The sequence below is a fragment of the Budorcas taxicolor genome, chromosome 8, assembly GCF_023091745.1.
Source record: "Budorcas taxicolor isolate Tak-1 chromosome 8, Takin1.1, whole genome shotgun sequence".
Taxonomy (NCBI): Eukaryota; Metazoa; Chordata; class Mammalia; order Artiodactyla; family Bovidae; genus Budorcas; species Budorcas taxicolor.
The window spans coordinates 48,864,716-48,879,809 of record NC_068917.1 but is presented as its reverse complement, the minus strand read 5'-3'; the positions used below and the strand labels follow the sequence as shown (position 1 = coordinate 48,879,809).

The 15,094-nt window shown below is 39.8% G+C and overlaps 1 protein-coding gene across 1 annotated transcript in view; it reads left to right on the top strand.

Annotated features, from left to right (window-relative positions):
* The first annotated feature begins 592 nt into the window (after positions 1 to 592).
* The window catches only part of PTAR1 (protein prenyltransferase alpha subunit repeat containing 1), a 41,434-nt gene continuing 26,932 nt past the window's right edge, over positions 593 to 15,094 (top strand). The window contains exons 1-2 of the mRNA XM_052645183.1: positions 593 to 678; positions 8,296 to 8,465. Coding sequence (XP_052501143.1) covers positions 593 to 678; positions 8,296 to 8,465 — 256 coding nt within the window. The remainder of the gene's footprint in view (positions 679 to 8,295; positions 8,466 to 15,094) is intronic.

Here is a 15,094-nt window from a genome sequence, read left to right as displayed (position 1 = left end):
GTGACTTGGCAGCAGCAGGACTTATTTCACCAAGAGCGTCTCTGAACGGCCGCATCCCTCCAACTTATTCCGATAAAGGGAACGAACTCTCAGAACGTCAAGGGACCAACTGTTTAAGAGAACCTTCACTCTCGGTTGAACTTTTCTCCATGAACATTTGAGCACCGGCTCCTTTCCTCAACGCCTGAGGAGGCTGAAGACTGGTGGTCTGGGCAGGGTGCTCAGGCCAGACTCTGGCTCTGGAAGTGACCTTAGGACCCCTCACTCCACAGCCCCGAGTGGACCAGAAATTATAATAAAATGTGTAAAACAGCGACCTGAGGTAACTTTGCAAATGAATCTGCAGCATAACCTCGGACGCTTTGAAACTCGCTGACTAGAGGAAGTCGGCGACCAAACACGCTACTCTAGCCCGGTTAACGACCACACCCTTAACGCCGGCGGCCTGACCCGGAAGTGCTCTGCGGCGGCCTCGGCAGTGGGGGCGGGGCGCGGCCAAACCGGCGCACACGCGCGCGCTCCCCGCGGAACTCCCGCGGGCTGCTCGGCGCTTTCCCGGAGGCGCGCCCGAGCCGCCGCGGCCGCCGCCAACATGGCCGAGACGAGTGAAGAGGTGGCGGTGCTGGTGCAGCGGGTGGTGAAGGACATCACCAATGCCTTCAGGAGAAACCCGCACATGTGAGTCGCGCGCCGACTGTGCCCCCGCCTCCGCCGCTTGCGGGGGTCGTCGGGGACGGGCGGGGGCGGGGTCAAGCCTGGAGCTGACCTCCGATGGCGGGTCCTGGCCCGCGCCCTCCTCACTAGAGCGGATGGAACCTGGTCGGTCCTGGACCGCTGTCGGCCGCCGCGGGGCCAGCTTTCCGCTACCGGAACGCGCTCGCGGGCTGATCCTTAGAAGTGACCTCGGAAAATCAAATCGTAGTGACTTTGTTTGGTTCTCCTCCCTCTCACCCCTTTCCCAGGAGTTCACGAAACTCGAAAGACTTCACCCGTGTGTCCACGTCCTACATCCGTTTCAGGCACTCGGTGTGGTCTGTTTTGTGCTTTGTTAACACAGCTCTTGAGGTTCATCCCGGACCTTGGTAAGAAGGGATTACCGATCATCTTCTTCTCTGTGGGGCAAAAACCCCTCAGTTTACTAGCTCAAGGTAGTTTGAGGCTGCTTTTGACTTTGGCCTCACCTGTGCTAAGATTATAGAGGGATTTCGATGAAGCATTTTGTTTCGAAGGTGAACAGGGCATTCTCAAGAGTGGCTTCAATAGGCGCAGGTGGTGTAAAGTAAATGAAAGAAACCTTGACACTTTTTAGCATTAGTTGATTCATAGTTGCAGGGAGCATATTTTTTTTTTTTTAATTCAAAAGCTGCTACCCTCGTTAAGTAGGACACCACAGAAACTGGCACATGTATCTTTTCCCTTCTTCCTTTCCATTTTACTTAGAGTTCTCCGGGAAGATCCCAGAAGAGACTCTATTCGCTCTGATACTTCTGCTTTTATGTAACCAGTAAAAAGGAAAGTATTAAAGGAGAGATATATCTACATGTTATACAAAAGAATAAGGAAAAACCAAGAGTGTAGCTCTTTTCTTGTTCTTCCTTTCCTCTCCTCAAAAGAAATAAACAGGGAGTCCAGTTTTATTAATACATGATTTTCACTTTAATTGCTTGTGGAGTGTTTTATATATATATATATATGTATATATATATATTGTTCTTTAAACTGGAACACATAAATTATTCTTTTTAAGCATTCTAACTCCTTTTTTCTGCTTAAAAGAGATGCCAAACCTTCATCTAAATGAAATGTTCTTTTCCTTCAAGGTGATGCTCTCAGATGTCTTGCTCCCTTGGGGCACACAATTGGAGACGTGCAGCTGTGCCTCATTAAAAACAGGACACTGCTGGCCTCAAAACACACCTGCCACCTCTGACAGCATCCACTTCCTTTCCCCTTGTGACTGGTGCCTTTTTCAGAATGAGAGTGTTTGGAATGATTTCCTGGCAGTAACCATAGTGGGTACTGGGCCTTCTAAAGAATGCTTTGATGCCTTGTTTTATATCAGTCTTTCAGTTCCTTTTTGAGAATGAGAGCTTTATTGCAAATAAGAGACATCCTCAAGAAAAAAAGTTGGACAAATGAAGGGCCTGTTTTCTTATCATTTGGGGTTATTTTTCTTAAAGAATTAATTTCTTAAATAAATGAAGGAGGAGGTTAGAAGTCTGATGTACAGTATTCATCTTAGTTTGAAAAACCTGAGATTGAGTGTTCATTGGCCTGGCAGGTTGACACAGTGCAGTTTGGAATGCATCCCAATTCTTCTGGATCATATTTATTGAAGCTTGTTGTTCTAGTCGCTAAGTTGTGTCCGACTCTTTGCAACCCCATGGACTGTAGCCTGCCAGGCTCCTCTGTTCATGGGATTTCCCAGGCAAGAATACTGGAGTGGGTTGCCATTTCCTTCTCCTGGGAATCTTCGCAACCCTGGAATTGAACCCAAGTCTCTTGTATTGGGAGGCAGGCATTCTTTAGCATTGAGCCACCTGGGAAGTGCTTTTATTAAAACTCATAAATGATTTTAATTGCCCCCTCCCCGTTGCATTTTTATGATGAGATCTCATCGATGTGCTGTCAGTGCATAACTTAAAATTGTTACTAAGCATTTGGGTCATACAATATTTTAAAGCTTGAAATAAGTTCGGCATTAGAAATAATATGAAATAATTATGTAGAACTGAAAAATGTAAATAGCTTAACTTGTTATTTAATATTCAGCTATATTTTAATGCATATTCCCCATAGTAACAATGTCTTCAGTAGTATTACAATGTAACTTTAAAAATGTGTTTGGACATTTGGACTTTTCAGAATTGTTTGTACTTCTTCCCCTCATCTAACTAACCCTTTTACTTCCAAAACGTAAAGGGTCTATTTCTAGTTACAAGGAAAAGCAGTAGTTAACATCAAAATTAGTACCTAATTATATTGTTCAGTATTATAAAAGAAAGTTTTTCATTTTTTTTGTTTTCCTTTTTCCTACAAATACAAGATAGATTGTAATTTTATCGGACAACATTTACTGTAGTAAACATATTGACTTTGTCTCTGAAAATTTCTAACCAGTAGGAGTTGAAGATGCAGTGGGTGAAATGTGGATTTTATTACTGGTGGGTATGGATAGGTTCGGAGAAGGCAATGGCACCCCACTCCAGTACTCTTGCCTGGAAAATCCCATGGATGGAGGAGCCTCGTAGGCTGCAGTCCATGGGGTCACTGAGGGTCGGACACGACTGAGTGACTTCACTTTCACTTTTCACTTTCATGCATTGGAGAAGGAACTGGCAACCCACTCCAGTGTTCTTGCCTGGAGAATCCCAGGGATGGGGGAGCCTGCTGGGCTGCTGTCTATGGAGTCGCACAGAGTCAGACATGACTGAAGTGACTTAGCAGCAGCAGCGTGGATAGTTTACCCCTTCTCAGCCTGAAAACATAGGAAAATTACCTTACACAGTGTCTTGCCCTTAGTTGCCACTACAGACTTAACTACTATAAATATTAGACTTAACCTGAATCCCTGTGTTTCTTAGAAAATATATTGGCCAACGGAATGATGAATGTGAAACACTTTATAAACTGAAAAATACCATGCAAATGTTTGTATGGTTGACTCCTGGAGAATACTTTGGAAAAACAACAGACAGCTTGACCCAGAGAACAGGTATTAGCTTATTGTGCAGACGTTGGCTACCTGATGAAAAGAACCGACTCGTTGGAAAAGACCCTGATGCTGGGAAAGATTGAAGGTGGGAGGAGAAGGGAACGACAGAGGATGAGATGGTTGGATGGCATCACCGACGCGATGGATATGAATTTAAGTAGGCTCCGGGAGTTGGTGATGGACAGGGAAGCCTGATGTGCTGAAGTCCATGGGGTTGCAAAGAGTTGGACGTGATTGAGCGGCTGAACTGACAGACACTGTGCTAATGTGAAGGACAGCTTTTTACAGTGCAGTTAGAGTCATGTCAAAGTTCTCTTGTCCAGAAAGTTACTAATTTTTATTACTGTAATATTGATTGAACTCTTATTGTTTATGAGCTACCATCTTTTCTGCCGATGCATGAGACAGGGTGCTCAGGACTGGTGCACTGGGATGACCCAGAGGGATGGGATGGGGAGGCAGGTGGGGGGTGGTTCAGGATGGGGAACACATGTAAACCCATGGCTGATTCATATCAATGTATGGCAGAACCCACCACAATATTGTAAAGTAATTAGCCTCCAACTAAAATAAATAAATTTTAAAAAAAGAAATAGGAAGTATAAAATACAGTTCTTATACTTAAGGCACTCACAGAAATATCTCTAATGGTGGACATGTTCTTAATCTGTCCTGTCCAATTTGTAGCCACTAGCCGTATACAGCTGTTGAGTGCTTGAAATGTGGCTAGTGTGAAAGAACTAAGATTTACGTTTTATTTCATTTTGATTGATTCATACATAATGGGCACATATGCCTGGTGACTACTGTATTGCACAGCGCAGGTCTAGATGGAGACCTAAGACTGACCTTGTTCCTCATGTTTAGACAGCTTCTCCTATCTCTACTTTTCAGAAACATGACTTAAGCTGGAATAGGTCCAATTATTTATAAAAGTAGTATTTACCAGCTTCCTATTGGGGAGGGAAGGATAGTCCCCAAATAGTAGAACTGAACCGTATAATGTAGGGTGACTAAAATTTTGAATTAAGCCACAAGCACGGTGACCTTGGTTAATCACCTAACCTTAGTGGATCTGTTTCCTCATCTGACAAAATAAGAGATGGAGGAATGAAGGAATGAAATCCCTTCCAATTTCAGAATGATTCTGGAATTCTAAAGTGTCTGAAAAAAAGTGGGACTAGGCATAGGTGAAGTCTGAAGTCAAACACACTGTTATTTGGAATCTTACTGACCTACCCGCCTTTATAAAGTACATGTTATATTTTTAGGAAGCAGCATAGCACTGTATCTTAGGGTCAAATAACTTGACAAAGGCTTATTAGCTTTCTTTGCTTTAGCTTCCTATTATCTGCTAACCAATGAACTTTTCTGGTTGACTTCAGGCTCTTAGCTGAATTAATGATAATATGCTTCATCTTTGCCTGATACTTTGTAGCTTAGCACATCCTTTACGTTGTATTACTTGCTTTCCTAAGTGGCAGGGAAAGGGTTGTCATTCCTGTGTTTCAGATGAGGATACTGATGGCAAGTGCCTAGTCAGGTCCACATTGATCAGTGGTAGAATGGAGACTAACTAGAATCCTGGACCTTAGAAGATTGAGTGCTTTTGTCTATGCATCCTGCTACCTCTCTTTTAATGTTTTTATCCCTGTCCCTCAACCCCTGGCCTAGTGCTTTGTATTCCCTGATATGACCATTTTCATTCTCTTTACATGGGAATAGTTTTTGGGTTTCTAGGTTATAAAATTTGAAAGCTGGATGAAACCTAGCAGCCCGTTTTTCTTATTTAGAAATGTAATACTTCCATTTTACAAGTGAAAAAAAAATGGAGGTCTGCTGGGGCCAAATGATAGGAGATAGAGATAACGATATATACAGAGAGAGATGTATTTATATCATATTGACAGAACTAGGATTCGGACCTGCATTAGAAGGAAGTCAGAGGTACTGTTCTTTTGGAGAGTCAAGAAGCAATAGTCTTTGAAAACTGTTTATTTGAATGTAACACTGAAGTGCACTGATAATCAGCATTTCAGTAACAGTTATTGGCCATCTGCTATATCCAAGGCATTCTTGTTTTGTAAAATTATTTCTTGGAAGAATAGTAGACAAACTAAAGAAATGTGTCTTTTATTTGTGCAAATGGTTCTGTCCTTTCATTTAGGTACCAGATTATTAGTTGGGCATTTTATGTTTGGTGTCGTGAACAAGGCAGTTTTTTACATTGTGCATTTAAGTAAAAAATATTCCCCCAAAATGGACTGTACCCAGGAGCTAGAGTTCTTTTCTTCTTGTTACTCTAACATTCATATTGACTTTTGCAGCTTTTTAAGTGTTTTAAGTGGTTGTTAGATCTCAGAAAACAGACTTTCCTGAAATAATTACACTGAGTTTATTATTTTCTTTACTATAATTCTATTTATTTTTTAAAAAGGATTTTACATAGTAACACCTGAACCCCAGAAAATATCAGCAATTCATACATGTATTTAGTTAGTTATAGATCATATGGCTAGTTATCCCAATAGTGAGTTAGATTAGATTTCATATCAGCAAATACAAAAATATATTTAGAAATACTGGACGTTGGCCTTAGATGCCTTCAGCATTATTGGCCCATTCTTCCTAAGAACCTTATGTATATTATTGGAATGGCAAAGTGTGTTAACGTTTTATTACAGATATTGACACAACTCCCCAGCAAAACCATCAGCTTTGTGTAGTCTGGGACCACCTTATTTTATTCATTTTTTGCGTTTTCAGAACCTAATGCAGTATCTAATTCATTGTAGTATTCAGAAGATGTTTAGGTAATATTGGCATGATGTACCCAAACACCCTGAATTAGCTGAGTCAGTTGTCAGGACAAAAAGCCTTAGGTCCCAAAGTCTTCTCGGGAGTTAGATCAGCTTGAAGGAACAGTAACTTGCAACCCCTAGCACACCCTCTTTTATTGATACATCCCTGTGTCACTAAAGAAGTGATCGGTAGAAAGTAGGTTACTTCTGAGCTATGCAGTTAAGAGTTTCCAGGACGGATTTTCTTTTAGTTCCACAGCCTCCCACCCGCTTGTGATGGTGACCTAACCAAAAAAAAAAGGAGTCTTTTCTTATAATCTGTAATCGAACAAGTTTCCTCTTTGCATCTATCACCCAACACAGTTCTGGCAGAGGAAGCCAAGAGCATGATAGATAATGTCACACACAAGCTCTGAAAACCAGTTCTTTATTCCGTTTCTGCTTAAACACTCTAAAAGTATTTATGTCAACTGCTCTTGTTAAAAGGCATCTTGTTAGTTATTCATTAATTAAGGGAAGAACATACTGTTTGAGAAAGGATGTTTATAGATGAGAACTGTAAATTCTATGTAGTTGAAAGGCATGTGTACAAGTTTTACAAAAACATTTTGGTGTTTGTTGGTTCATTTACTGTGTAAGTCAACTGCCCTATATTGTTGTTTTTTTTCCCCCCCACTTTTATCAAATTTTTAAAAATTTATTTATTTTTTAGCTGAAGGATAATTGCTTTATTGTTGTTTTCTGCCAAATATCAACATGAATCAGCCAGAGGTATACATATATCCCCTCCCTCTTGTTTGTTAAATCTCTGCTTATAATGTAAATTTTCAGTGTAAGTTGAGGTGAATCAAGGGATTTAGAGGCCACCATAGATGAAAATGATCAAATCTTGAAATATTTGTGGTTTAACAACATTTATTAACATATTTCTTATTTTAGAAATGTGTAAAGGATTATGAAGAAGATAAAAAATGGCTCACAGTCTCACTGATAATATAATTTTATTAGTAATTTGGTCTACATATATTTGTTAGCAGGCAAGCATACATACATTTTGACATTTTTAAAAAACAAGCCTAATATGTACAAATAATTAGAAAATTTAAACTATATAAAAATAAAACCCTCTCCCCCAAAGATTCTTGGTATCCTTCCAAGAAAAATTTTAATGCAACTCTGTATCTTTTTAAAAGATTATACAAAGGAAATTTTTAATGCAACTCTGTATCTTTTTAAAAGGGCTTTGTGCTGTACACTGAGTTTGGCATTTTGCTTTTTTTGTTTCATATATCTTTGCACCCTTTCCATACCAGCATATGCAGATTTACCTCATTTTTTTTTTTTACAGCTGTATCCCATGGATGGCCCATGTTTATTTTACCAGTCTTATATTGTTTGATACACATTTAGAGTATTAACAAGTTTTATTGCAATGTTGGTATGAATATCCAATGAATTCCTATATCTTGGCATAGGATAATTTCTGACCAGTAGAATTGCTTGTCAAAGTGTATATGTACTTAAAAAATTGACAGATGTTTTCAAATCTCTATTCAAAGATTAGACCAGCTTTCATTCCTGTCACCACAAGTACAAATAGTATTTTTTCCATGTTCTTGTCAGTATTAGGAAACTTTTAAATTCTACCAATCCAGTGGGTGAGCTGAATATTTGTAAGAAAAGGTAATATGTGCAGTTTTTTAATGCTCTGTAGGATTTGAAAATTTTTTTAAAGCTAGTATTCTTACCTTTAATTCTTTTTATGTTTTACATATTAAGAGATGAAATTGGCCTGATCCCATGTCCTGAAGCTAGGTATAACCGGAGTCCCATAGTCCTGGTTGAAAACAAACTTGGTGTGGAGAGCTGGTGTGTCAAGTTCCTTTTACCGTATGTCCACAACAAGCTCCTTTTGTACAGAACAAGAAAGCAGTGGCTGAACAAAGATGGTAAGTATGGAGACTGTCCTTTTTTTTTATTTTTCAGAAGCAGCATGAAATATAGTAGGAAGAACCCTCTGTGATGTTGACGTTCCTGGATTCTAGTTCTGGCTTTTTCATTCATTGACTGGGCAGGCTCTTAACTTCTCTGTCAAATGAGTTTGGACTCATCACTCATTTTCTAATTTTGCATCCATTGTGATTCTCTGGAAGGTGCTTCAACCATGGTGCCAGGTTCCCTACTTCTGATTTTTTTTTTTTTAATGTACTAGAGTCATTTGCAAGGTATTTGAGGAAAATATCTTATGGCTAAAAAAGGTTTGAAAATTTGTGAAGTGGACTCTAGTTCCTACAAGCTCTGTTTCTTTGGTTTCCAATCCTTAAGTAAGTTATAGGCAATAGAACTTATTTAGTAAGAGTTCATGTGAGGTAACCAAGGTTTGATGGTGCTGGTAATACTGTGAAGTGGCTCAGTGGTTTATGGTGGTACTGTGGTACTGTGATCCCAGTTGAGCTCTGGCCCTCTGTGTCCTGTTCTGTGCTGAAATGAGCAAAAGAAAGCCATCCCAGGCTTCCTTTCTTCTGCTTCTCTGCAGAGAAACTTCTTTGCTGCATCAGACAATCACTGTTCATCCCACCTGGTGTCTCTTCCTTGTTTTCCCCCTGTGTCTGATAAGTCGCTTCAGTCGTGTCTAACTCTGAGACCCTATGAACTGTAGCCCACCAGGCTCCTCTGTCCATGGGATTCTCCAGGCAAGAATACTGGAATGGGGTGCCATTTCCTTCTCCAGAGGCTGCTGAGCCTCCATGTACACAAATTCTGTTTATATTTTAGGTAAAAGACCTGGGTTCTCACTTTTTTGGAGAATACTCATCCAAGATCATATTCTTAACGATTTCTGTAAAGCTTCTTTCCCTTCCCACATACACCAGTACCTTAAATGTCTTGGTATGCCTGCTGGCTAATTTTGAATAAGAACTGTAAAGTTCAGTAGCCATTACTATGGGCCTACTCATACCAGGAGCTGCTCTAAGTACTGTGGAGGATAAAAAGATGCATAATACATGTTTCCTTTACTCAGAAAGCTTCCAGTTGAGTGAAAAATATCTCTTTGTAGAGAACAGTGTTGCCAAAAGTGACGTATTGATTTTTTGTGTTCCTCTTGGTGTTGTCCTTAATGTATTATCATTGCAGGTTAATAGCACTTTTTCCTGTTTAGACCAGTAGAAAAAAGAATCTGATTTGAAGATTTAATGTGAAATATTTTCTACTTCCTGTGTTTCAATTAGTCCACTGATATTTATTTTAATCATAAGGCTATGTCTAAGTTTATTAAGTTTATGGCAAAAATTTAAAGGCATAGGTTAGGCATAAATTTAAAGGTAAGACATTGATCTGTTGTTAGATCCCCTTTCATTCTCCATTACCCTATTGTAGTTTTCAGTGACATTAAGTTACAAAGTAGCACCATGTGAATCCATGAAGTTATTGTTTTGCCTAACAGAGCTATATTGTGTATATTCTGGCACACAGAAATGTATGATTGAGCCAATACATACCTAATTCTGTGTGGGGAAGACAAATGATGATCTTGTGTAGAAGAAACAGTATGAATTTTTAGTGTCAAAGGCTATTGTTTCAGATCATTAGCTTTTGCTCGTCGACGTGTGTTAGCTGAACCTGCCTTCTTCCTGTAGTCTTCCAAGTTGTCTCTGTTTCCTTGTTTCTTGTCTTTCTGGGCAAGGCACTGTAGGCTTTGCTAAATCATCTCATCATGTAATTTTATCTTGATGTGACCCAGGAGAACCCAGGTAGAAGATCAAATGGTTAAGCTCACTCACATGAATAGCTGACGTCTAAGCTTTGAATTCTGATGCAACTGGGTGTATACAGGAGCAACTTGATTTTATCCTAACCTGTATCCTCATGGAAGTAGTTTTCAATTTCACTTTTTGGGAGGAGGGACACAGCATGGTTCAGTGAGGTGTCATACACTACTTAGGTTGTATATTGTATTGGTAAAAATATGGAAGTGAGTTTCCGATTGACCAGAAAAGATACCTGAAAATGCAACCTGACTAACGTAGAAATACTCTGCTAAACTTGGGAACTGAAGAGCACAGTAGTGAAATTTACCAAGGAAAAAAGTTAGAAATATTAGCAAAAAGCAGTTGTTTCATGAAAATGCTATACTTTTAAAACTGTTTTTGTAGAAATACATGTTTAAGAGCCACATGAAGAAAGCTGACAATTTAAAACCAGTTTCAGAAATGTCAGTGTCTGTGTGATTGATCATGCCAAAATCCTAGGCATTCCCCTAAGAATGTAATCTTTAACTGCAGGTGACCTTTATTCTGGAAACATAAGTTTTTCCTTTTATCCAAACTGAATTCATGTTCTCATTAATGTGCTGAATTCCTTAGATGTTTGGAAATCATCTGTATTAGTCAGGATTCTCCATAGCAACAACCAGTAGAAAAGTTTTTACATATATGTAAAGTTTTATATGTACAAAAAACAAGATTTGTTATGACAAATTGGCTCACATGATTATGGAGGCTGAGAAGTCCCACACTCAGCTTTCTGCAAACTAGAGACTCAGAAAAGCTGGTGATTTAATTCCTTGAGTCGGAAGGACTGAGAAGCAGGGAATCCAATGGTTTAAATCTCAGTCTGAAAGCTGGAGAAGATAAGATGAGGTGTCCTATCTCAAGCAGACAGAGAAAAAGCAAAACAGGGACGAATTCTTCTGTTTTCCTCCTTTTGTTCTATTCAGAAACCCCAACAGATTGATGTTCACCCACAGTGGGAGGGCTGTCTACTGAGTCTGCAGATTCAAATGTTTATCTCATCTAGAAACACCCTCACACTGATGTATTCAGAAATCATGTTTAATCTGTGCACCCTAGTCACATTTAACCATAGTTTAACCAAAACTAACCATCACAGCCTTCCTGATTAGTAACTTAGAAACTAATATTTTTTAAAAGTCTGCTGCAGTAATAGCCATGTTTGGTTTGAGAGAGGTGAGATACTGTAATTCGAACACATGTATACCCATGGCAGATTCATGTTGATGTATGGCAAAACCAATATAATATTGTAAAGTAATTAGCCTCCAATTTAAATAAATTTATATTAAAAAAATAATAATTTATGAAAAATCCATGACAGAAACGGAAAGCAAGGGAGCAGTCCATAGCATTGGAGTTCTGACTTGGTAGTCCCATACTCTATCCCCAAGTCACCCCTTCTGTCATCTTTTGCTCTTTCCTCTTTCTCACAACACCCACTGTCAGTTCATCACTGAGCTCTCTCTTAACCCGTCACTCCTTTTTTTTTTCAATTTATTTATTTTTAATTGAAGGATAATTGCTTCACAATATAGTGTTGGTGTCTGCTATATATCAACATAAATCAGCCATAGGTATACATATGTCCCCCCTCTCTTGAACCTGCCTCCCACCCCATCCCATCTATAGGTTGTCACAGAGCATGGGTTTCATCTGTTCACTTATTTCTCATCTGGACAAATATTATCACCTCATAGCTAGTCTACCCCATTTTCAGTCTCTCTTTAATTTGTGTTCATCATACCACTAATGAATCATTTTAAACAACACTTCTTAGAAACACAGCTTGAAAGATTCTTTACTGAAATATCTATCTTCTTATTTCTTAATGTCTACAAGGTTAAGGTTGAGTCATTCTCTGTGGCCTAGTATTCAAGGGCCTTCACAAACTGTCTGTAGGCTACATCCGCAGCTTTTTCCTCTACTTTATAGTCAGCATCAGAGGTTGTAGACTCTCAACCCCACAGGCTGAAGCCAGCCCACATGTTTATTTAGTTTCAGCTTATATAATGTTGTTAAATGTTTAAAAATTAATTGGATTAACATTCTAAATTGGGATGAACTTTTAAAATTAGGATGGAAATCTGGATTTCTCTCTTCACTTGAAATGCCAGAAGTGTTGGGTATGTCCATTTTTGCATAGCTGCGGTTAGCTGGGAATCATTTGTTGTTGTTCGGTCACCCAGTCGTGTCTGACTCTCTGCAAGCCCGTGTGGACTGCAGCACACCAGGCCTCCCTGTCCCTCACCATCTCCCGAAGTTTTCCCAAGTTCATGTCCATTGCATTGGTGAAGCCATCCAGCCATCTCCTCTCACGCCCTCTTCTCCTTCAGCCCTCAATCTTTCACAGCATCAGGAACTTTTCCAATGAGTCAGCTGTTTCAACCAGATGACCAAAATACTGCAGTTTCAGCTTCAGCATCAGTTCTTCTAGCGAGTATTCAGGGTTTATTTTCCTGAAGTTTGATCTTCTTGCTGTCCAAGGGACTCTCGGGAGTCTTCTCCAGCACCACAGTTCAAAGGCATTGACTCTTCAGCACTCTGCTTTCTTTACGATCCAGCTCTCACAACTGTATGTGACCGCTGGGAAGACCATAGCCTTGACTGTACGGACCTTTGTTGGCATCATAGCTTCTGCTTTTCTTGAGTAGACAAACCTATTCCAGTTGACCACAACATCCCATGTCCTTCAGACACTGAGGTAGTATCATTACTATTTACTAGGTTTGCTTTGCCTCTTTTTTGCCACTTATTTGAACCCTAAAACGTTTGAGTTTGCAGCTATTTGGTATACATTCCAGCCATACCAAACACTGTTCCATTCTTGGACTTTGCTGTGTACCACTGCCTTAACTCCATGCCTTTTCAGAGGCAAGGTTCAGGTCTAATGGTGTGTTGTGTTTGCTAACATGTTTCACACACATATGAAGCATCTTGACTACTCCAGGAAGCAATAATTACTCCTCTGCACTCCTGTGGGAATCCTTATTCATAAGGAATTCGTGGTAGAACGTATCACACTTTATTGTAGTTGGTTATTTAAACAGTGTTTTTCTCAGCTAGGTTGTGAGTTTGTTAGAAGGGTTGTGGCTTGTCTTTATTTATTTAGCACTATTAATATAGCTGGAATCAAAATTGCTGGAAGAAATATCAATAACCTCAGATATTACAGATGAAGCAGATGATACCATCCTATGGCAGAAAGTGAGGAAGAACTAAAGAGCCTCTTGATGAAAGTGAAAGAGGAGAGTGAAAAAGTTGGCTTAAAGCTCAACATTCAGAAAACTAAGATCATGGCATCCAATCCCATCACTTGATGGCAAATAGATAGGGAAACAGTGGAAACAATGGCTGACTTTATTTTTCTGGGCTCCAAAATCACTGCAGATGGTGATTGCAGCCATGAAATTAAAATACGCTTGCTCCTTGGAAGGAAAGTTATGACCAACCTAGACAGCATCTTGAAAAACAGAGACATTACTTTGCCAACAAAGGTCCGTCTAGTCAAGGCTATGGTTTTTCCAATAGTCATGTGTGGATGTGAGAGTTGGACTATAAAGAAAGCTGAGCACAGAAGAATTGGTGCTTTTGAACTGTGGTGTTGGAGAAGATTCTTGAGAGTCCCTTGGACTGCAAGGAGATCCAACCAGTCCATCCTAAAGGAAATCAATCCTGAATATTCATTGGAAGGACTGATGCTGAAGCTGAAACTCCAATATTTTGGCCACCTGATGCAGAGAGCTGACTCATTGGAAAAGACCCTGATGCTGGGAAAGATTGAGGGCAGGAGGAGAAGGGGACGACAGAGGATGAGATGGTTGGATGGCATCACTGACTCGATGGACATGGGTTTGGGTGGACTCTGGGAGCTGGTGACAAACGGAGGCCTGGTGTGCTGCAGTTCATGGGGTCGCAAAGAGTCGAACACGACTGAGCAACTGAACTGAACGTGTTCAGTAGACATTTGTCAAATAAATAACAAGAATTTGGTAAGCAAGAGGTTTTAGCTTAGTCTGGCTATTGATTCAGTGACGTATTCTATAATAATAAAAGGGTCTTTCTGGTATTTACCACATAACCTTACCTCAAGCCTCTCTTGTTATGGTAACTTGCATGTTTTTGAGAGGAAAGATTAATCAGTCCAAGTTGACCTTGAATTTATTTTTTGATGCATGGAAACATATCTCTCTCAGAAACAGTTGTCAAACCCAGTGACCATACCAGGCGACTGCTCACCTTGGGCCATTTCTAGAATGCAGTGGAGCCAAGAAAGCATATTGATTTTTCACTGATTGTTCTATAGCATCCTTGCATCTTCTTGTTGCAGGTGAAATTTAGCTACTTCTTTTCCTGTGTATACTGTACCCTGATTCATTTTTCCCTTGTGATGTGATGATGAGCCAGTCATATATTGGAGTTAGTGTAACACGAAATAGTTATTTGCTGGTATATGTTCTGGTGTTTAGAGAGAGATCTGTTTAATTTCAAGGGACTGTAGGGATATCAGTAGCTCACATCTTGGTATATAATTGATGAAATATAGAGTCAACTGTTGATTTTTGCATGTTTATCTTCAGATCTTCGGTTCAGCCCTTACTGGAAGACAGCAAAGTAATGGTAGACAGTGTGCTAGGTTGGAAGGAGCATCTTCTTTACATGAAAACACATCTGGATTTAGACTCAATTTATTAGCACACTGAAGCCATTTAGCATTGACTTTAGGCAAATTACTTAACCTCCTATTTCCACACCAAAAGAAGAGAATTCTAACAGATCTCAGGGGG